This window comes from Orcinus orca, chromosome 14 (genome assembly GCF_937001465.1).
Source record: "Orcinus orca chromosome 14, mOrcOrc1.1, whole genome shotgun sequence".
Taxonomy (NCBI): domain Eukaryota; kingdom Metazoa; phylum Chordata; class Mammalia; order Artiodactyla; family Delphinidae; genus Orcinus; species Orcinus orca.
Genome location: NC_064572.1, coordinates 62908168 through 62930770, shown reverse-complemented (window position 1 = coordinate 62930770; position 22603 = coordinate 62908168). Strand labels below are relative to the sequence as shown.

The 22603-nt window shown below is 46.8% G+C and overlaps 2 protein-coding genes across 2 annotated transcripts; both read left to right on the top strand.

Moving 5' to 3' along the window:
• Positions 1-369: 369 nt before the first annotated feature.
• On the top strand, positions 370-16478 carry LOC101284575 (protein transport protein Sec31B). The gene is given in 12 exon segments (XM_049697127.1): positions 370-2919; positions 3243-3382; positions 9388-9583; positions 9786-9881; positions 10405-10413; positions 10836-10979; positions 11336-11478; positions 12335-12434; positions 12554-13202; positions 13308-13397; positions 14607-14750; positions 16337-16478. Coding segments are annotated over 9 exon segments (1059 nt in total). The 5' UTR covers positions 370-2856; the 3' UTR covers positions 12722-13202; positions 13308-13397; positions 14607-14750; positions 16337-16478.
• A 193-nt stretch (positions 16479-16671) lies between these two features.
• Positions 16672-22386, top strand: LOC125961046 (protein transport protein Sec31B-like). The gene is made up of 5 exons (XM_049697124.1): positions 16672-17572; positions 18721-18795; positions 20581-20726; positions 21440-21613; positions 22126-22386. The coding sequence occupies exons 3-5, from the start codon at positions 20583-20585 to the stop codon at positions 22369-22371; spliced, it is 564 nt and encodes a 187-aa protein (XP_049553081.1). The 5' UTR covers positions 16672-17572; positions 18721-18795; positions 20581-20582; the 3' UTR covers positions 22372-22386.
• The last annotated feature ends 217 nt before the right edge of the window (positions 22387-22603 follow it).

The window sequence follows — 22603 nt, the reverse complement described above, 5'->3', positions numbered from 1 at the left end:
TCCCTTTTCAGAGGCTGCCCGCGGAGCCTGACTCAAATTGAATAGACCAGAACTTACTGGTCGCGGGATCTGACCCACTGCGCAATCACAGGACAGGTGAGGGAGGCCCGATTAAAAGCTATAATCCTATTAGGGAACGTTCTCCGTGGGTCAGCGGGGTGCTGGGCCCCGCGCCTGGCGGCGCGTGTGGGAGGTGGGGCCTGCGGGCCAGGACTACTTTTGGCCCTCCGCAGCCGCCTTCCACAGCGCCCCGCTGAGCTCCGAAGCCCTGAGAGAAGACCGGCTCCGGCTCCGGCTCCGGCTCCTGCTACGCCGCGCCAGACCCCTGGCCTGGGCTCTCCGCGCAGGTTGGTTTTCCCCGCCTGTACGGGGCCGCTGAGAGGGGAGGCCGTGCCGGGGACCCCGAGCGCCGCCCCTCTCTCGGGAGGGTGTCGGGGCGCGCTCGCCCTCCGCTGGCACTCCGGCCCGCCCCGCTCCCGGGGCTCCTGCCGGTGTGCCTCTCAGGGGACCCTATGACGCCTGCCCTGCTCTCGGCCGCACTCGGCTCGTTCTCCCTGCCGCGCCTGGGTGCCTCAGCCCGAAGACGGTCTCTCTCCAGCGCTGCCCTGGCGCCTCCCCCATCAGCCCTGGGCCCTGACCTGGCCTGGGCCCAGTGTCGGCAACGGGTCTCTGCGTCTGGCCTGGGCGGGAAGGCCTGTCAGTGCTGACGCCGGCGCGCCGCGGGGGAGGCCGACCATCCTTCGGAGGGACTGGACAGCCAAGGGTAGCTGGCGTCCTCTTTCACTGCACGAGCGTGTCCAGCTCTTGGTTGAGTGGTCATAGCTCTCCCACTTTTAACGCCCCCGGCCCCCGGCATTCTGACCGCAGCGGGGACCTTTTTTGTGAACAGATGTCTTTGAACAAAGTGGATTAAAAGCCCATCTTCCCAATTTGTAGGCTGGGGTTTAAACACTTCATGGAGTTTAGTTTAGACTGGTATAATGGTTAAAAGCACTGGGCTCTGGAGGCTGTTGGGGTGCACAGCTTTGTCTAGCCAGTTTTCTTCTCTGTAAAATGCGGATAGTATCAGTACTGACCGCCCAGAACCATTGTGAGAATTAAATGAGATATGCATGTCAAGTGCACACGGCTAATTGCAGCTCCCGCTTAAGAGACCTTTCTCCAGAAACGTGAAAATGGTATTGACCAGCAGGTGGCACTGGTGACCGTGTAGTATGATGTACAATCTTGTCCGAATATTCCTCAAGTGTTTAGAGGTCCCCGGGAAATCTCGGCTGAGTTGGCAGCCTTAAACTTTCTTCAAGCTGGAGAGTCATTTGATATTATTAAGTAATAAAACTTTTGTTTTGGTAGGTCAAGACTAACCTGGCTGTGGCTTGCTCAAGCAGGTCACAGTGGGTCCCAAGTTTACTCCATCAAGTTCAGTGTTAACTTTTTTTTTTTTTTTTTTAACTTCCCTGCCGCTTTAGCCTGTTGGGATGGCACCTTGAGTATGTGTTAGAATTGGTTTGGAAACTACTGAGTTAAAATAGATGTCTGCATTCATTCATAAAGTATTATCGAGCACTTACTATGTGCCAGACATTGTTCTGACGCTAGTTATAACATGGAGAACAAAGCAGACACAGTGCTAGCTCTCATGGAGTTTACTTATTAGTGGACAATGTAGATGTAAATAAATATATAATTATAGATTGCTAAGAAGAAAAAAAGGAGTCTGTTTTTGATTGGGTGGATGACCTCATTGAGGTAAGAAGCTGAGCCCTGAAAGATGTGATAAGGAACCAGTCATGCAGAGAATGAAACAAAAAGCCATCAAAGTATAGCAAACAGAATTTACAAAGCTCTAAAGTGGGGAAACGCCAGGAAATGAAAAAAGGCTAATGCAGCTGTAGCACAATAAGTAAGGGGGAGAGTAGGAAGAGATGAAGTGGTAGGCTAGAGCCTTTGAGCAGGGATCAAAGGGGTTCGCATTTTATTCTGAGTGTGATAGAAGCCACTGAAAAATTTTAAGTGTGGAATGCCAAAATCCAATTTTTGATTAAAAAGTTTACTCCTGCTGCTATGCAGAGAATGAATTGGGTGACAGGGATGAGTAGCAGGGAGAAGACCAGTAATCTAGGTGATAGATGATAGTATCTACAAATAGAGCAGTGGTGAAGATGGAGAAAAATAGACAGATTAAGGTATATCTTGGAGGCGAAATTTGGAAGACTTAATGATGGATTAGAAGGGAATAAGGGCGAAGGAGGGATCTACGGTGATTTTCAGGTTTGGGGGTTAAGCAGTTGTCTGGGTGGTGGTACCATTTGCTGAAATGAAGAAAACTGAAGGAAGAACAGATGGGTGGACGAGATGGTGGAATAGAGAATTCCAATTTAAACAGACTAACTTTTAGGTATCTTTACTATATCCAGGTAGAAATATTTGATTAGCAGTTGTATATAAGAACTTGTAGCTCAGAGGAGAGATTTGTATTGCCGATATAAATTTGGGAGTCATCGACATATGGATGATGTTTAAAACCAAGGGATTGGATAGGGTCACTGAGAGATTATTTGGTTTGATGGTTATCATCACCCTCGGGCCTGTGGCAACTAGTGTATTTGAATATCTTTTAGGGTTTAAAGCATTAGATTTCAGTAACTGGGAAAATGAACTGTCATTACAGATCTGCAGACGGTCATGTATTTGTTACCCTGTGTTGCCCCCAAATGCCCCATTCTTTGGTGGTGAGAGAGAAACAAGGTCTCATGTCCACAGGTGTTCCCCTTGATCTGGCCCTTAAGCTTGCTGGTTTCTATTTTCAGTAGGCTGAGGAAAAGGGTCACTTTTCTGCCACCTACAGGACAGACCATGAAGCTGAAGGAACTTGAGCGGCCAGCTGTCCAAGTGTGGAGCCCAGCTAGCCACTACTGTGGATAAGGATCCACTGAGTACATAGGTTGAAGGGAAACATAGTATCCAGGGCTCTTTATTGTGCTTCAGAGAAAGTTTTAGAGTCATGGAAATCTGGGGTTGGCTAGCAGCATATGCAAAGGGATATTAGGAGTTTCTGGTACCTGGGGGCAACCTTGGTCTCTGGCTTAAGGCTAAGCACCTCATGCTTTCTTGTTTTCTTTGGAGCTACCATTTGAAAAAGGGTATATCCAGTCCTCTCCTGTTCCTCTCTTCTCTACTGCTTAACCATTTATACCCCAAATCCATGCATATATTGTTGCTCATATGCTGCCTCTTCCTGACTTTTCTTGTGCCTAGGAACATCTGCCCAGCAGCTAGATGCCTCCTTTAGTACAGATGGCACATTGGAAATCTTTGAGGTTGATTTCAGGGACCCCTCTCTGGACTTGAAATGCAAGGGAGTCCTTTCTCCCTCCAGCAGGTACTATGTCTGAACTTTTGATGGGTATGCAGGGCAGATCCTGATGTAGACCCTGATGGGGAATCCCGGGAGTAGTATGTGCTTCTCAGGGCTCATGAGGAGACAAGTGAGGGGAGAATGGTCTTTTAGTAGGAGAGAAGTTAACTCTGGGTTTATTTTGCAAGAGGATTTTGAAAACACCCACTCCAACCTTTGTGGTCAGCAGCAGCAGCGTCATGCGGAATCATGTGATAGAGACGCCTCACAGAAGCCTGGACCCACAAGTACCTGATCTGTCTCTGAACACAGAGGAATTGGCTCCTTCCTCCCTTAGCTCTTGTGAACATAACAGCCTTACACAGTATTTCCTTGTCTGCCAGTGGGAGGCGAAAGAATGATCCTCTCCTCATTGCTGTCAGGCACCGATTGGGCACTCATGGATTTCATGGCTCTGGCAGGCTTACAGGGTTGGGTACTAGCATTCACCAAGCACATGCATACATTCCAGGCACTATGCTAGGGGCTCTGTATAATGTCTTATTCATTCCTCAAAATGAGCCTAACCAAAAAATACCATTATTCCCATTTTACATAGGAGAGAACCAAAACTCTGAGAAGCTAGGATTTAAGTCTAGGCCTGTCTTACTCCAAAACCTACCTTCTTTCTATTATTCAACTGTTCTTTTACAGGTTGTGTAAAGATGAGGCTTACAGTCTGAATCAATGATCTCTAAACTTTTGTACAATCAGGAAAAATGTGAATATTCACTGTACTCAAGTATATATTTAGTATAAATAATATACAGGTATTACTGTACTACTTTTTAATATTAAAAATATAAATCTTTTTCTTACAGCCCAGAGGATTATCTTGCCCATCCACTTTAGAGATTGCTGGTCTAGAATGCAACTCTCCATCTTCTTGTGCATTTTTTGGTCCATCTGAGTGATTAGATTAAGATATTTAGACAGAAGTACCCTCTTCTTTCTTTTCATGGTTTAACCTAATAATGAAAGTTAGTTTTTGTTCTCCTTTTCTTGAGCTCCTATATCACTTTGTTACAGTATCCCATATTTTGCAGTTTTTAACATTTCTTTGTATTTCCAGTACCTTTACCTTTTGAAGAGCAGGCCTTGGCGGGTTTACCAGTAATGATGAGATATTCTTAGCCTCTAAGCAAGCATTTCAGAAAGGGCTGCTGAAAGGGGTGAGCTAATTTAATAATGTTTATACTCCTGAAGATAAGAAAAGGGGCAGTGAGCACAAGGACTCTTTTCTTTGACCAGCCAAGCAGCAGCTTCAGCATAGTAGTGGCTCCTTAGGGCTAGGAGTTCCTAAGAAAGAGGCAATGTCATTGCTTAAGAAACCTTGAAACTGAATCCTGAGATCCATGTAGGCAGAGATTTTTGTCTGTTTTATTCACTGCTGTATCTTTAGCTTCTAGAACAGTGCCTGTCATTAGGTGGTTAAAAAATATCTGTGGAATAAATGAGTGATATTAGAACCTTCTGGATTACCAAACGGAGCATTCATGTCCACCAGTTCAGTTAGTTATAGTTAGTCTTCAGTTAGTCTTAGTGCCTTAAGAGCTTTTCAAGGGTAACAATCTGTTTGTTTGGCAGCCAGCTAGGTTGAAGGGACACTTTTTGAAATGTTGGTACTGTATTCAGGAATCATGAAGCATCACCTCACACCCTGCTCTGCCCTGCAGGAATTTGGGGACTATAACCAAAACAAATAGCTTCCTATTTGTTCCTATTTGGAAAAAGGAAGTTAGCTTCCTATTTGGAAAAAGGAAGTTAGCTTCCTTTTTCCACCTCTATAATTGTGTCTAAAGATTGAATCTTATTCTCAAAGACCTAAGGGATTACTTTTGACACAGTTCGGCTGGGGCCTTTCTGAAGAAATCATCTTAGACACTCCAGGGTTTAAGACACCCACTTCTTTCCGTTCCAGCCTGGGTTAGGTCACTTACTCAAAAGTCAGCATCACAGACAGTTGACCAAGATGATCAGGGTAGACAAAGGGCAGCCCATCCTTTGCTTTATGCTTTCCTCTTTTCTGTATCATCTTCTGCTTGGTTTAATGGAAAGCACAGTTGTGTTGGGTTGCTACCTTGGCTAAAACTATGTGACTTTGGGCAAATTGAATTCCATCAGTGATCTTAGGTTTCCTCACTTATATGTAAAGAAGAGGTTGTACAAGATGACTTCTAAGAATCTACTGAACTCCAAATTTAAGTCTTATCTTCAATCTCTCCTTCCCTTTTTCTAGTTTAGTCTCCTTCCTTTTTTCCTTTTTTTTAAACAAATGCCTCTCTGTATCTCTTTATTATTAACTAAACATACTCTTCAAAGTCTTCCCCCTTCCATTGCCTGCCCTTTTTACCAGACCCATGCCTCAACCACATTTGAATCCTGAAGATCCCCTTATCCTCAACCCGTGATGTATCAGAGAAATATTATCTATTTAGAAATACCTGACTGAAAGAGAAATGTTCTGAAACACTGGTATGGGTGTAGATAAGGGACAGCCTTAAGCTATAAATAGAGTGAAGAGAGTGTGTGAATTAATGCCACTGGATGCAATCAGAATCAATATGGATTAGCATGTGCACTGAAGCAAGTGATGTTTGGTTTGTTCGATGAATCTCACTCAAGAAGAAAGCTATCTGGGAGAATAATACATTGTTTATGTATTGACTTTTGAGTTGAGGACGTAGCTGCTGTGGCTGAGTGAGTTCAGGGGTCAGTGGGTGATTTGCTGCACTCTACCTCTGTCTACACTGAGGTTCTAGATCTCTGAGTGGCCACTGTAACCTATGTCTGACCCATCCTCTAGTAACATGGAGAAAGTAGGTGATCTATCTTCCAATACCTTTATCTCAGTTCTAGCTACTTGGGGAGCACCGTGACCCCTCTTTAGGTGCCTTTGTAAGGGACAACACTAAGCAGTAAAAGATCGTTTTGGTACTACTCCTAATTTTCTTGTTTCTAAGACTTGCCTTCTCTCTAGAGACATTAAGATCACAGAGGAGAGAGCATGGGCTTTGTTGTTGGACAGACTTTGGTTCAAATCCCAGCTTTGCCATCTACTGTCCTATCAGACACATTATTTAACTTCTCTGACCCTGTTTTCTCTACTGTAAATTTGAGTAACATAGTTGGCATATAGTAGCCTGGTGCATACTAGGCATTCAGAAAAGTAGTTCTCCTCTCAGACAGCCATCGCTCCACCCCAGTGTCTTTATTCTCCAGCTTGGAGCACTGCCCTCATCTCTCTGACTTTTAAGGAAACTTGGATTTCCTCAGTTATTTTGGCCAGGATGTGGACAAACTCATATTCACTTTAATCCACTAACATGAGGTTGGGATTTTTCATAAGGAACTTCACTAAGCAAATAAAATCAAAATCCAAAACAAAGAAGTACAGAAATCATGGGAGCAAGAATTTATACAGCACATATTCCTAATCATAAGGTAGCTGAAGCTTGGCCTCAGATGAGCTTAGCTGGTGCGACGTTCTGATCTCACAGGTCTCAGTTTATTCTCTCCAGCCTTGTTTTTCTCTTTTTGCCAGGAGCATAGCCATGAGTTGATTGTTGGGGCTGGTTCCATCTTTATGCATTCAGCTTCTTCCCATTGTTCTATGCTGGTGTGCAGTCTGATGTATCTAGTACAGAGGTTCCTAACCCTGGCAGCTTGTTAGAATCACCTGGGGGGCTCTTATTAGAAATGTAGATTCTGAGGGCCTGTCTCTGGAAATTCTGCTTCACAAGGTCTGGGTGGGAATCGGGAACCTGTATTTTCTTTAGGTGCCACCCCTCATTCTGTGATGCCATATGGTCTCCATCATTGCCATCATTATCCTGAGAAGCTCTTTAGCAGAGAATTCCATGTGTATTCTCATGTTTTCAAAGTTCCCACCTTACTATACAAACTCGTCTCCCTATACCTTCTACTTAAATCTCTTAGTTCCTATTTGCAGGCCAAAGGCCATCTTTTTTGTTTTATAACTTTTTATTTTTAAAATATTCAAACACAGAAAAGTTGCACAATAGTACAATGAACAATCATATACCTTCATTTAGACTCATCAGTTGTTAATGTTTTGTCACATTTGCTCACATGCTTGTGTGCTCTCTCTTTGTTTACACACATGCGCGCACGCGCACACACACGCACACGCACACGCGCACACACACACACACACACACACACACACACACGACTGTCCATTTGCAGGGCAGAGATGATTGATCAAGTCTCCTTCCTTGCCTGACTCGTCCCAGGTGTTCCCCCTCTCCCAGGTGTTGTCTATCACAGCTATTCGGGCTCCAGTTTCACCCTTACTAGTGAAGTGTTAACAATAGGAATGTACTTTCTGCATGCTTACACAAAGAAAAATCATTTTGTCACACCCTGTATTCTGCATTTCAGCCACTCTAAAGTAACTGGGCCCTCTTCTCCGACCCTTTGGTGACTCCCATATGGTCTCAGTTACCTTTTACTCTGATTTTATATGTCATGTGCTCTGACCATACCACGGTCACTGCATTCCCATGTGAGTTTCCATGGCCATACCTACCTCTGCTTCCTGTGTGACCTATTAGAGGCTTCTCTGGCTAACCTATTGACTTGCCCTCTGCCCATGCTGAGCTCTAGCCCCTGGATGACATGGCAGCCTCTGGAGCCAGCATGGAACACATTCTTCTGTCCTTTTAAGGTCAGCGCAACCTTAGAAAATATAGCCTTTCTGACAGTAGCTTTAGACCCACCGTTTGTTCAGCTCTGCTGTTTTTGTTCAGATGCTGACCTGGTCTGAACTAGTGCTCAGCTCTTCACTTTTGACAGGTTGGCTCTGCTCTAATGACTGGCCAAACAGGTTCCTGCCTGGTCACCCCATTCAATTTCTTTGCTGATTGTTCCCAGGGTGTGGGAACATTTAATTTCAGTTAGAGATCTTACGACATCATTCAATGTGAAATCTGGCTTCTCGGAAGGCTGCAGAAATATCCTCGTCTAGTAGGATAGCCAAGTGAAATGGAGGACAGACCACCTGTGAGCCTTTGGGGATTTCACATGCCTTCCCTAGGGGCTTTGCAGGGGACCCATACTTGTGTGCAGGGAGCCCAGGGTCCATCTCTTTCTTGTGTGAAAGATGCTCAGAAAGCCAGAAAAGTGTCCCCCAAACAGTGCATTTATTCTTTGTGCCTCTGTGTCTCTAGGGCTGGCCCACTGAATCCACATGGTAGTTCCAGTGGACTAGACACATGGGAGAGGCATGGGATGGGAAAGTCCTTAGATCTTTTCTCACTTCCAGTTTAAGAGGGAAGAGGGGACAGCAACTGTTGGCCTAAGGAATCTGCTTCTATTCAGGTATAGAAGAGTTTGGATCTTGCTCTAAATAGAAGACAATATTTTATGAAGGTTAAGAGCTCAGGCTTTGGCATAAGATGGGCCTAACTTTGAACCTTGACTCTGTCACTTCCTAGATGTCAAATGGGAGTAAAATTACTAACTGTATATACAGAAGTTTCACAACTTCTCTGTGCCTCGTTTCCTCAATTGAAAATGGAGTTAATACCTCATGGGGTTGTTGATCAGCTAAAACATGTAAAGCACTTAAAACGTACTAGTGCCTAGTATGTAGGAAGTTATCAAAATAAGTGTTAGTTGTGATTTGAGTTGGGAGGATTAAGAAGTAATTTATTTGAAGTGTTTATCACTGGGTTTATATTAAACCCAATAATGTTAACAAAAACATAAAAAGCACCCCTCCCCCAGCTCCGTGGCAGTGGCCTCCTGGCTTCTAGTGTAACATAGATGGAACATTTTTTCAGCCAAAGGGCAGGAGGACCAGGCAGAGGAGACCTCTGTTCTGTGTCTGGGAAATGAGGGAGACAGGCAGGCCCTGACCAAGGGTGGGGATGCCTGCGTAATGTCAGAGGTTGGCAAAGATGCCCATTCTCTACTTACTGACGTGGACCTGAGTTGGTGCTGATGCCAGTTCCTCCTCTTTGTAGGTTTCACAAGCTGATCTGGGGGAGCTTTAGCAATGGGCTTCTGGAAGGCTCTGGGGTTATTGCAGGCGGCAGGGATGATGGCATGCTTACTCTATACAATGTGACCCACATCCTGTCTTCGGGAAAGGAGCCTGTGATTACCCAGATACAGAAGCACACGGGGGCTGTCAGAGCCCTTGACTTTGATCCGTTCCAGGTACTACATTTCAGTTAATCAGACACGGCTGACAGATCTGAAGGGAAGTGTTTGCTTGTGACCTGTGGTCTCTAACTCTGAGCCCTTCCCAGGTTGTTGTGGGGGTGGCTTTGGAAGCCCCGCATGTGGGTCTCCTTCCCCCTTTTCTGCTCTCATCTCTTCCTGGGAAGGCGTGTCTCCAAAGGCCTGTTCCTTCATACAGGGCAACCTCCTGGCCTCAGGGGCCAATGATTCAGAAATCTTCATTTGGGATTTGAATAACCTGAGTGTGCCAATGACCCCAGGATCCAAGTCATAGGTGAGGAGCCTTCTGGTGCTGCTGCTTAAGAGTGTGCACCTGATTTTCCCAGGGAGCGTTGAATTATGGAGGCAGCCAGCCCACAGGAGATTTCCATCTTCACCACTGGAGGGCACTAAAGCTCCACAGACTAACGTGCTGCCTACCAGCCAGATAATAGAGAGTTGGAGTCGGGTGGGGACGGGTTGGGGGTGGCTTGTGGTCATTAACTGACCCAGGGGTTTCTGGAAGGCAAATGAAGAAGGGTGAGGGGAGTAAAAGACATTGAGAGAAGGCGTGAACGTACTGTTTATCGTAGTATAGCTTAGGCAAGCTTGGGCCCTGAGCTTAGCTGACCAGGGGCAAGAGTAGGACACCCAGATACACCCTTGTCCTTTTGGGGGGAGGATCAGCGTTGTCTTTGTATCTGGTTCCCCCATGTGGCTGGGGGACTCGTGTGTCTCTGTCTCTGAGTGTACCTATCTTGTCAGTCTGTAACTGCGCCCATCTTTTTCTTCCTCGCTTTTGTTTCTTATGCTTACAGTATCATGAGGTAAGTTCAGTATGAATTTGATAGCACCTTGTGTCCTAAAAGTATCAATGGCTTTTCTCTCTGCCTCATTCTCTCTGGGGGTCTTGGGTGTCTATATTTCCCTCCCTCACCTTTTTCCTCTCCCTCTCTCTCTTGTCAGAGACGAGAGGGCTGTTTTAAAATCTTGACTCTATCCTCTCAGGAGCACTTTGGGATAGGAGTAAAACCCAAGTGCATCTGTCCTCTCAGCTTCTACACCAGTTTCCTAAAGCATCCTCTCTGGAAAACTCCCCTCCCAGCTTCCCGAGACTGGCTTGGTTTGGATAGCCCCATGTCTACTCTTGGCCTTTCTCTGGGTGGTTGGGAGCAGTGGAAGAGCAGCTGTCTCTTGGTCCAGGGGTGACAGGTTGTCCTCAACCTGCCCCCCGCACATCCTGCCTCAGCAGCCCCCAGAAGACATCAAGGCACTCTCTTGGAACCGTCAGGTTCAACACATTCTGCCTTCTGCTCACCCCAGCAGCAAGGCAGTCGTGTGGGATCTCAGGAAGAATGAACCTATCATCAAAGTCAGTGATCACAGCAACAGGGTGAGTTGAATACAGGCAGAATATAGGCTCGGGCTCTGCTGTCTCTCTCAGGCCTAGTGTTGGAGCTGCTCTCCCCCAGGCGAGGGTTCTGCTTTCGGCTGTTACACCTGTGGATCCAGCCTCAGCAGGTTTCCATTTGAGAGTGAAAGCTTAGGGAAGCTGAACTGAGCTGATCTGGAGGCTTCTGGTGCTCCTTGCTATGGTCATCACTCATTCCCCGATGGCTGTGGTGTTCCCAGTCACATAGGAGAAACACAAAGCCTACCCTCAGAGAGGTCCCATTTCAGCTGGACAAAAAAGATTCATAACCAGAAGAGTCAGGTTACATGGCCCATTGGGGTCTGCTTTGTTCACAGATGCACTGCTCAGGCCTGGCCTGGCACCCAGACATGGCCACCCAGTTGGTGCTATGTTCAGAAGATGATCGTCTTCCAGTAATTCATCTGTGGGACTTGTGCTTTGCCTCCTCACCCCTGAAGGTGCTGGAGAGTCACAGCAGGCAGCATCTCAAACCCCATCCACATCCTTGTTGGAGGGCGGGGGCATAAATGACCTGGGTAGAAGGCAATGCATGCCTCACTTTGGCTACCAGACATTCTCCCTGGCTTCAAAGCTATCCCAGTGAACACATAGTTACCCAGTTCTAGTTCCAGGTCCAATCAAGAGGAGTTCCTTTAGACCCAGAGGTTATGGAAAAGAGCCTGAGTTTCCATCTAACTTCCAGAGATGGGAGTGGGGATAGGGTCATGAGAAATACTGGAGCCAATGTTTAGTCCCCCTGGGAGAGTCCCCAAGCTCTGATGTGAGGACAGTACTCATTTCTTTAGGTGATTAGGTTGCCTCCTTCAAGAGTTCTTAATAAGGGAACCTTTGCTCCTGTCTTTTCTGTGAACAGGCCTGCCTCTGAAGCTGTAGCTCTTGGGCCTACAGCAGAGAAAACAGCCCCATAGTCTGTTCTTTCTAACTCAAGGGCCATGCCCCTTGGGGACTTTTGAGCATTAGGTCCTCACCACCCTCCTGGGCTAAAAGCACCCATAGGGATGGGTGCTTGCCTGATTCATGTTGATTCATAATTCCTACCGTACAATCAGGGAAGAGAAGCAGGCCATCCTTCAGTGGCCTGCAGGAGGCAGAGTGGTATAGTGCCTAGTGCACAGGCTCTGGGATTTGACCTGGGTTCTGGCTGCTTGACTGCTGAAAGTTCCTTAATTTCCTCCAAAGCCTCATTTTCCTCATTTGTAAAATGAAGTCAGACTGCTCATTTTGGGGGGATGAGATTTATCCAAGATACATAAGGCACCCTGCTCACAGTAGGCATTCAGCAAACGTTAGTTCCTCTTTCCTTTCCTTTTTAGGGGGATCCTGTCAGTGTCATGGAGTCAGGCTGACGCTGAGCTACTGTTCAGTAGTGCCAAGGACAACCAGGTCTTGTGCTGGAACCTGGAGAGCAGAGAGGTAGGCTGGCCCTTCTGTGGGCATGCTGGGACGGTAGGGGAGTCCCGGCTGCACCTGTGTGTTCTGGGTTTCCTTACCTAAGTCAAGGTTTCCTTAATGGTTGTGTTCCCTCATATTAGGTGGTGTATAAGCTACCCACACTGAGCAGCTGGTGCTTTGATGCGCAGTGGTGCCCTTGGGACCCTCCAGTGTTCTCTGCTGCCTCCTTCGACGGCTGGATCAGTTTATACTCTGTGATGGGTAGGAGCTGGGAAGTCCAGCAGATGAGACAGGCTGACAAGGTTTGAAGGGCTTGGTGGAGAATGCTGGAGGGAAGGGACTGTCTCTGTTTGGCGGGAGAGGGAAGGACATAAGCCTGGGAAGAAGTAGGGACTATTGGAGACTTGGGAGACCAGAGCCCTGGGTTTGGGAAGGCTGAACCTTTGCTCCAGTGCCCATCTTCCCGGAAGGACGTCAGTTCCTGCCCAATATAAAGGAGGCCTTTACCTTGACTCTTGCTCTTGGATGTTCCCAGCGGTATTTTGGGGAAATTGGACCTCCATGCTAGGACCCTTCACTGTTTTGGAAGTATGAACTGTCTTTCCTCCCTGCCTCCTATAGATCCGTTTTGTGCCACACTCCACTGTAGACATTGGATGCAGTAGGCTTTCCAAGAGCCTTATTGCATGGGAGTCCCATCCTCACTACCAGTCCCCTGGAATATGAGAGTCCTGCCTTTGTAGGCCAAATTGGGTGTCTCAAGGATCCCTCCCAAAATGGAGTTTGTAGGTAGAGTTCCTGGCTAACCACCACTCCACACTGGTGATGCAGGTGTCCTTTTACCCTCAGATCTCTTCTTCCTTTAGCAAAGTCCAGCATCTCCCACCATTGCAGGTACCAGAGCAAGTGGCCCAAGCATCATTGATATCTCCCCTGAAAAAAAACCCCAAATGGATGAGAAGGCCAGCAGGTGTCTCATTTGCTGTAAGTGTAGTGTGTGTGTGTGTGAAGCCTACTGTGTGCCCAGCATGGAGCTGTGTTCTGTAAGAGGTTTATTCTCACTGCCTGTGTCTGAGATCAGGTCCCACTTTACTGCTCAAGCAGAGAGTTGCTGTAGCTTCCCTCTCTACCCCTTCACCCTGCTTGCTGTGCCAGTCCTGTCTAAAAGGAATTGATTGCTTTAGAACTCTCATTTATGGAGAACTGTCTGAGATTCCATCTGATTTTTCTCCACATCTACATACATGGACTGGTAGTGAGTCCAGGCATAGTTAGAATACAAAAAGAACAGGATGAATACAAAGCAGGAAAGAAAAAAAAATGTAGATTTCATCCTCTCCCTCCTCTGCTCAAAACCTTTGACCCCCCCGCCATTGCCTTATAGACTCAAGGCCAAATGTACACAGCCCCATTTACCTCCAGTTTTTTTTGGGGGGGGTGGGAGCACTGCCCTAAACATCAAGTTTATTGTGCCGTTCTCACATTCCAAACCCAAACCCCACCTCTCCCAGTGGGGGACAGCAGAGGGAAGGATTTTCACAGTACCTGCAGACCTCCCCATCAACATTCCCCTCTTAAGCCTCAGTCCATCTATCTGTGGTCCACTGAGACACAGCTAAGACAAGGACCGAGGAGAAATGGGAATCTCTCCTTGAGACAACAGGAGCAAGAGGCTAGAAAACTTGATACCCACCACCTCCCATGCCCCAGGAGAACAGAGGTCAGCAAACCGTCCATGCCATCCAGCCCAGTGGAGTGGGGGAGAGGAAGATGATGGTGACTCCAGCACAGCCGGGCTTGCTGCTTAGGCGCCAGAGGTGTAGGGAAGAGGCTGGGGCAGCAACACAGGAAAGGCTTTCTCTGCAGATCCAAGAGAGGAAACTATCTTTGGAGCCAGAGAGAAAAGACCTTGGGATACTTTCCTCTTCCCCCAGGTCCTTTGTAGCAGCGGGCAGCTTCTTCACACTGTCTGTTCAGGAGGCCACTTAGTGGCTGGGGGGATGGGCCTTGTGGAACAGTTACAGGACAGGACACTGGAAGTCTTTGAAGGTGTTGTGGGGTGTGGCCACAGGCTCCTAGCTGGAGGACCCCACCTCTGGGGGTGTCAGGTAGGAAGTGAACTGCTCTGGCTTCAGCTGAATTTGATGATAGTTCTTGTAGATTGTTTCCATGAGAGTCTTTCTCTTGCTGTAGGATGACCAAGGCTGGGGCTCCAGGACCGGGATGCCCCTAGGATGTAGGTGCCAGTAGATCTGGCAAAACACGCACTTCAGCCCCTCGTCTGTCCAGTTGAAACGCACCCACCTGTTGAGGCCGAGACAGAGCACCACGTCTTATGTGAGCGTTTGGGCCTGCACCAGCTCATCTCGATCCAGCGCAAAGTTACCTGCCCTGGAGAATTCTCTGCTGAACTAAAAAAAAAAAAAAAAAGGCACTAAAACAGGCGATGTTGTCCAACTTCCACTTCCCCCAAAATGGCCAAGTCCTGCTCCAGTTTTTATTCCCACCTTATTCTCATGTGTTCGCTCTACTCCAGTTATATATGTCTACTTCTGTTCTATGAATAACTCAACTCTGCTGCCTCCACCTGTACCTTACCCTTCAGCTTCTCTCCTGAACATTGAATCCTACTGCAGCCTTTCAAGGTCGCTTGCTTAAATACCACCCTCCTCCATGGTGCCCGTCTTTAACCCCATCAGAGGTGAAGAACTCTGAGGTCAAGGGGCCTGAATTCTTATCATAGCTCTGTCTCTTACCAGCTGGGTAACCTTGGGCAAGTCACTTAACTCAGGACTTCAGTGTTCTTATCTGTAAAACAGGGATAGTAGGACCTGCTGAGCTTCTATTTGTGAATTGACATGAAACTCAAATAAGAATATATGTAAGCACTTCGTAAAACTGTCGAGTATTATACAAATCAAAAGTTAAGATGGTTCTGTTTAGCACAATCTGTAATGTAGATTTTGTGCTGTAAGAGTGGTGAAGAATTCTGGCTGGGAACATTCATTAAGGAGGGGGTAGTAGTGAATGGTTGGGGACTAGAGCAGTAGTTGTCAAGCATGGCTGCAGTTGGAATAACCTGAAGAACTTAAAAAAAATACTGATGCCCGGTACCACCCCCAGAGCTTCTGATTTTTTTGTCTGGGGTACAGCCTGGTGACTTTGGATAGCTCCCCAGGTGGTTTTAATGTGCAGCCAAGGTGAAGAACTGCTGGAATAAAGGAACTTTCCTGGGCTCTGCTTTTGTTCCAGGTGCTTTATATAAAGTACCTCATTTGGTGAGAAGGATTCTCAGGTGGGGTTGTTGTGGTGGTTGAAGGCACAGAAGCAGGAATGAACTGGGCACTTTGGAGATGCGGAGTGATCATATGAATGAACAGAGAGAGAGGTGCCGGAGACGCAGGTCTGGCCCTGATTTTGAAAGATTTTGTGCACTCTAGGCAGAGGAGCTAAAGCTCTCTCTGGGGCCTTGTGAAACCAGTACAGGCTCCTGAATGGCAGCAGGGATAGGGTTGTAGTCTAAGGCTTGGAATGGAGGAGGAAAAGACCAGTGCTAGCACTGGGCGTGGGAGACATTGAACAAGAAGAGGGAAGGAAAACTTTGTTGTTGCTCAGCTATTGTGGGTAAAAAGACTGTGATAATTCCAAGGAGTTTAGTCCAGGTGACTGGGAGAAAGGTGGTACCAGGACAGGTGAGGAAAAGATGAGTACCATGTACTGAAGTTTTAAGCTGATGGCGCTGAAAGTGCAGGAGTGGTTTTGGGGTGGGGGTACATTCACTACTGAATTCCTGATCCTATTCTACCCCCAGGAGTTCTCTTATTATTGCTTTCCTATCCTAGGGTCGACCAATAGATAGCCTTCCCTATGATCCTGACTTGGTGTTAATTTTTGCCTTCACCCTTCTTGTTTTTCCTCAACAGTTTGGGGGGAAGCTGGTTACCTTTGGCCTCCCCAGCACCCCTGCCCATCAGGTGCCACAGCCTTGCCTCCGCCTAGTCTTCATCAGTCAGGTCACCACAGAACCTGAATTCCTCATGCGGTCAGCTGAGCTGCAGAAGGGCCTGGGATCAGGAAATCTCCTGAATTACTGTCAGAACAAGATCCAGCAAGCATCACTGCAAAGCGAAAAGATGCTCTGGCAGTTCCTGAAAGTAGGAAGCCTGAAGGCTGGCTGCTCAGAAGTGTTTCTCCAAAGCCGGGCACCCCAGCCTCTGTCAACAACCACCACGTGGCCCAGATTACAGAGGCCCTAACCTCGCTGGGATTTTTCCTACATGGCACCCACCCCGGGCACAAAGTCTTCACCCTTTCCCCGAGGCTCAGAGACCATTCATGGCTATAGGGGAACTGAGGAGTACAAGCAGCATTTGCCTTTTTCCTACTGTTGCTGATGTCCTGGCTACTTTACCAGAGCCAGGATGAAGGCTTTCACAGTGCCATGCCACAGGGCAGTTAAGGTGATGGGAATGGAGAAGAAAGAAAGGGAAAGGAAGGGAAGAGGATCAGTTGGAAGGCTTTGAGTTGTTTCAGGTAACCCAAGGCAAGTCATTGTGGTGGGACTCAGGGCTCAAGTCCCACTCTACTCTGGAGGCATGGTTTCAGTTGCAGCGTCAGTTTAATTTCAGGTTGCTTATGACACCATGATGAGTGATTTATGTGTCAAAGGAAGTGAGCATGTGAGAGGAGAGAGCTGAAGAAAGAAAGAAATCACTGGACAGGCAGTGAGAGGATTAGTCATATCTTTGGGATTATAGAGTAGAATGCAAAAAGAAGGACAGGGACTGTCCTGGGGGGTCTGAGAAGAACTTGGAGTCTGTGCTTCAGATATACTAGAACTTTTTGCTTTGTTTTGTTTTTGCGGTATGCGGGCCTCTCACTGTTGTGGCCTCTCCCGTTGCGGAGCACAGGTTCCGGATGCACAGGCTCAGCGGCCATGGCTCACGGGCCCAGCCACTCCGCGGCATGTGGGATCTTCCCAGACCGGGGCACGAACCCGCGTCCCCTGCATCGGCAGGCGGACTCTCAACCACTGCGCCACCAGGGAAGCCCTATACTAGAACTTTATGAAGGTCGATACCAGGAATCTTAGGAGAAAAGGATCTGAGGAAGATCATCAACCGTAGAATGAAGCTAGAAAGAGATGTGGGAAGAAAATAGTAAGAAATAATGCTATTGTTATAAGTAGGATACAGGTAATAGCTCCAGGAATGGTGGGGTGGGAAAGAGTAGAGGGAATAATTGGGAGTTCAGCCTTTACTCTGCTGAACAAAGGAGGCATTGGTGCCCATAGGACAGAGGGGAGTCTGATTTAAAAGCTACGCAAGAGCTGTTCATGATGATGGTCCTGAAGCTGGGTATGGATGAACATTTCCAGGAGAAGAAGATAGAAGGAGAAGGGGGCCCTGAGAGACTATGAGAAAGATCATAGTAAGAATTCATGGTTCAGTGTGGGATAAATGAAGGGCCCAGGCCAGCTAACCCATTAGGGTAGGGCTTCAGGAAGCCTTGGCCCTTAGTATCTGGAACACTGAATAAGCTGACTTCGTTTACTATATCCATGCAACTTCCACTTAGGAGTCTTCTCACCTAGCCGTTCAGACTCATAAGACTACTGAAGGCTCACTTGGCATCAGTCTCCTCAGAAGGATAGGGGACAGGAACCACAGCTTGTCAGCAGGGCAGCATCAGGGAGCATCAGGTGGTTCTCTTCTGTGGGAGTCCTTGTTACAGTCCATGAGGCAGCTTAGAGTTCGCTCCTTCAGCTCCCCAGGTGCAAGAAGATGAGATATACATCAGGCTGGTGTGCTAGCTGCCCTGGCTTGGAAGCTCCAGGCCCACAAGAGCTAATATCTCTTGTACAAACTCCAAAAGGGTCCCTGCAAGGGATCTGTTTAGTACAGGAGTCCTTGCTATCAGGGAAGCCCATAGCATGGTGTCCACATCAATTATTTATAGTTTACATAGTTCTGGTCCAGATGCAATTTACCAGTCACAAGCTGTGTTGCCTAGAAACATAGCTGACATTTTACTCTTATCAGGTTACCAGGGCAGTAGATCTAGGAAGTCAACTGAAGGTCCAGTTCTCATTGCAGAAGGGGGAAAGGGTTTGTTAACACATCTGCCCACACCCCAACAGGAATCAAGTCTGGGGAGAAATAGGGAGAGATGGTGTTGGCCTCAGTGAGCACTTCTGGTAGTACAAAGAACTACATTTGAGGGTACACTGGCACAGATGTCCAGCTGGTGCAGGAGAGCATCTTTCACATTCATCTAATGGAGACTTCTATGTTCTGTGGCTCCTTAGGTGACCTTAGAGAAGGACTCCAGAATGAAATTCCTAAAACTATTAGGATACAATAAAGATGAACTTCAGAAGAAGGTAAGCTGCTTTCACATCAGAAACCTGCTTGATGCAGAAAAGAGAATCCTGCCAGTGGAAACCGTCTCAGAATACCTCTTCCATTAATACATATACGAGCATTTTACCTCCTGAAGGTAGTTTCTTTCCCAGGAAAATACCTCAAGGATCTTAGCGAGTCCAGTTGGTGGGGTAGGGAGGTGGGAAGAAAGCATAATGCTTATTTGACCTCATGCTGGGAAGAGTGGTACTCATAAGTCTCTCCCTCCAGGCCACATGGTTGAAGAGTGATTTGGGGCTGGGTGAGAGCCCTCAGCCCAATGGGAGTTGACCTCAACAGTAACAGACAACAGGCCTTTTGCATCCAGGTGCGGTAGGAGCACAGCCAGCCTAACCTAGGGTAGCACAGAAGATCTGCCTTTAGGGTATCTTCCCCTTCCTAGCCCTAAGCTTTGCTCTCAGTAAGTGCTCAGCTTCTGTGGAAGTCTTCAAACTCCTCATTCATTTAAAACCAGAGTGAGACACAGAGACCTAAGCTTTTAGGCTAGGGGTAGAGTTGTGTTTTAACCATGAAGTAGAGCACTTCCCAAACCATACCTGGTTATTCTTTTAGCTTTACCCATTGAGGGCCAACTCTTTTTTTTTTTAATTGAAATATAGTTGATTTACAATGTTGTGTTAATTTCTGCTGTATAGCAAAGTGATTCATATATACATACATTTTTTTATATTCTTCCCCAGTATGGTTTATTACAGGATACTGAATATAGTTCCCCATGCTATACAGTAGGACCTTGTTGTTTATCCATTCTATATGTACTAGTTTGCATCAGCTAATCCCAAACTCCCACTCCATCCCTCCCCCACCCCCTCCTCCTTGGCAACCACAAGTCTGTTCTCTATGTCTGTGAGTCTGTTTCTGTTTTGTATTGATAAGTTCATTTGTGTCATATTTTAGATTCCACATATAAGTGATATCATATGGTATTTGTCTTTCTCTTTCTGACTTCACTTAGTATGATCATTTCTAGGTCCATCCATGTTACTGCAAATGGCATTATTTCATTTTTTATGGCTGAGTAGTATTCCACTGTATATCTGTACCACATCTTCTTTATCCATTCATCTGTGGGTGGACATTTAGGTTGTTTCCACGTCTTGGCTATTGTGAGTAGTGCTGCTGGGAACGTAGGGGTGCATGCATCTTTTTGAATTATAGTTTTGTCTGGATATATGCCCAGGAGTGGAATTGCTGGATCATATGGCAACTCTATTTTTAGTTTTTTGAGGAACCTCCATACTGTTTTCCACAGTGGCTGCACCAGCTTACATTCCCACCAACAGTGTAGTAGGGTTCCCTTTTCTCCACACCCTCTCCAGCATTTGTTATTTGTAGACTTTTTCTTAAAATAAATTTATTTATTTTATTTATTTATTTGTGGCTGTGTTGGGTCTTTGTTGCGGCGCACGGGCTTTCTCTAGTTGCCGCGAGCGGGGACTACTCCCACACTGAGGGAGGAGACAGAGGAGCGGCCTGAACTCTGGGAGGTCAAGTCATGTTGTCAGGGACTAGAGTGCATCCCTCTATGTTTAGTAGAGGGTATTTATGGTCCTCTTTTACTTTTTCTTGTCACATCTCAGTGCAAGAGCTTTGCCCTTCACTGCAGAGCAGGATTAACCTCACTGTTGTCTTAAAGCCACTGAGGCTACTTGTTCCATAGCTCATGGTCCCCCACCTGTTTTCAAACAGGAGGAGGAGGAGCACAGGGAATCTGTGCCATTTAAGAAGTTTCTGTCTCTCTACAGACATGCTGGGAACTCACATGGAGCAGGAGGGTGGCAGGGCACTAACTTCTGAAGCCAGACTCTGTTACGTGTGCTCAGGAAGTGTGGAGCGGCTGGTGGAGTGCTGGGCAAAATGCCCCCGGGCTTCATCCCCCATGGCTCTACAGGTACCCCTTCTCTGCAGGGCCCTGGTCCCCCGCATCAGGCCTTTAGGAGGGGCTAGCAGTGGAGATTGCAGGGACATCAGAGGTGAGTCTTTTGAGTAACCAGGCTGGAATCAGGGTATTAGGGAAGAGATTAGGGCCCCTAAAGTCTGGGACCTTTTCCATGGGTAAGCTATCATCTTCCTTCCTTCTCAGTCAAGGGAGACTGAGCAGCAGCTGCTTAGATATTAACCGTCGTAATTTTTTCCCACTTCAGGTTTGGGTGTATAAGTTTACATGATATTTGAGTAATTGTGAGCTTGGGCCTTCTATTAGCTTCTGTGAAAAGTCCTGTATCTAAATTGTACCAGATACTCTGTGGGTACCCAGAGAAGGTGGGGGTCACAGACTCATGCGGAGACAAAGTCACACATGAAATAAGAGTATAACAGAATCTGAAGTTGATGATGTATTAGCATAAAAGATAAAAAATCCAAAAAGAAGAGGCAGAAATGTATAAGAGTGTAAGACTCAAACGGCTTGGGAAGTGAAGCCAAGTGGCCCTTCTCTGACTGTCATATCTCTTATATATCATATATCATCACCTGCTACCTGCACCTGGCTATGGCCAGGTGCCCTCATACCCATAGCAGGGAAGTCCTTGGTTGAGCTGCCTGGGCTTGGAGAGCAGGATGTGCTTTGAAGAGGGCTGACTGCCCTTATCCTTGTCCCTATAGGACCTGATGGAGAAGGTGATGGTCCCTAACAGGAGCTTGAAGCTACTGTGGGGTGCTGATGGGGAGAGCCCAGGCCCTGCCACAACCTACAGAATCGCTCAGTATGCCAACCTCCTGGCAGCCCAGGGCAGCCTGGTCACTGCCATGAGCTACCTACCCAGTGACAGTGCTCAGGTGAGTGGGGGCATGTGGAGAAAGCATACCATTTCATTCAGTCATCTAACACTGGCTGAGCACTTCGATGTTCCAGGCACTATGCTAAATGCTGAAGCTCCCAGGATAAATAAGATCTAGTCCCTCAGGAGGTTCACAGTCTCTTGGGGGAAAATCAGATGTCAATAATTTATCCTGCTACAACAGAAGCTTATACTAAGCACTGTGGGATTTCACAGGCAAGGGGCTGGCTTTGTCTGGAGAAGTCAAAGAAGGCTTCCCAGTGGTTAAAACATTTGAGCTGGACCTTCAAAGAGAAATAGCTTACCAGAAGATGTCAGGCATTCTAGGCAGAAAGAACAGCGAGAAGGAAGGCTTGGCAGGAATTAGAGACCTTTTGAGTCCTCTAAGGTGGCTGAAATGTAGAGGGTCGGCTGAAGTTTGAATGCTATGTGGGGCCAGGCTTGTAAGAGGGGTTGTTTGCTTGTTTTAACTTTACTTAACACAGTTCTTCATGATTATAACTTTTATAGCCACCAATTCAGCAGCTGAGAGATTGGCTTTTTCATGCCCAGGGTTCTGGTGTCTTGGGCCAGCAGTCTCCCCCTTTCCCCTTTCCCCGGGTTATTGTGGGAGCTGCTCCCCACTCTCAAGAGACATCATCTCCCAGACTGGGATTCCAGTCTTCTCACCAGGTAAGATCTTGCTTGTTCATTCATTCAAAAATACCTGTTAAGTGTCTACCAAGTGCCAGGCATGATTTTATAATATATTTATAATATAATATAATATATTTATAATATATTAGGGAAAAAATGATGAAAATTCCTGTCTTCATAAAGTGTAGATTCAGTTATTTTTCTAACAACTATTTATTGAACAACTACTAGGCACTTAGAACAGAAAGGTACACAAACCATGATCCTTGCCCTTAATTAGCTCATAGTCTAGTCTAGGAAAGATAGGTAAAAATTAACTACAGTAAAATTCATAAATACCATGATTGGGATA

Bases quoted from the DNA above. Each gene is read 5' to 3' on its own strand.
- LOC125961046 (XM_049697124.1), top strand. From the start codon at position 20,583: ATGCTGGGAACTCACATGGAGCAGGAGGGTGGCAGGGCACTAACTTCT. The intron at 20,727-21,439 runs GTACCCCTTCTC...TTGTCCCTATAG, and splicing joins CATCCCCCATGGCTCTACAG to GACCTGATGGAGAAGGTGAT. The intron at 21,614-22,125 runs GTGAGTGGGGGC...TAACTTTTATAG, and splicing joins TACCCAGTGACAGTGCTCAG to CCACCAATTCAGCAGCTGAG.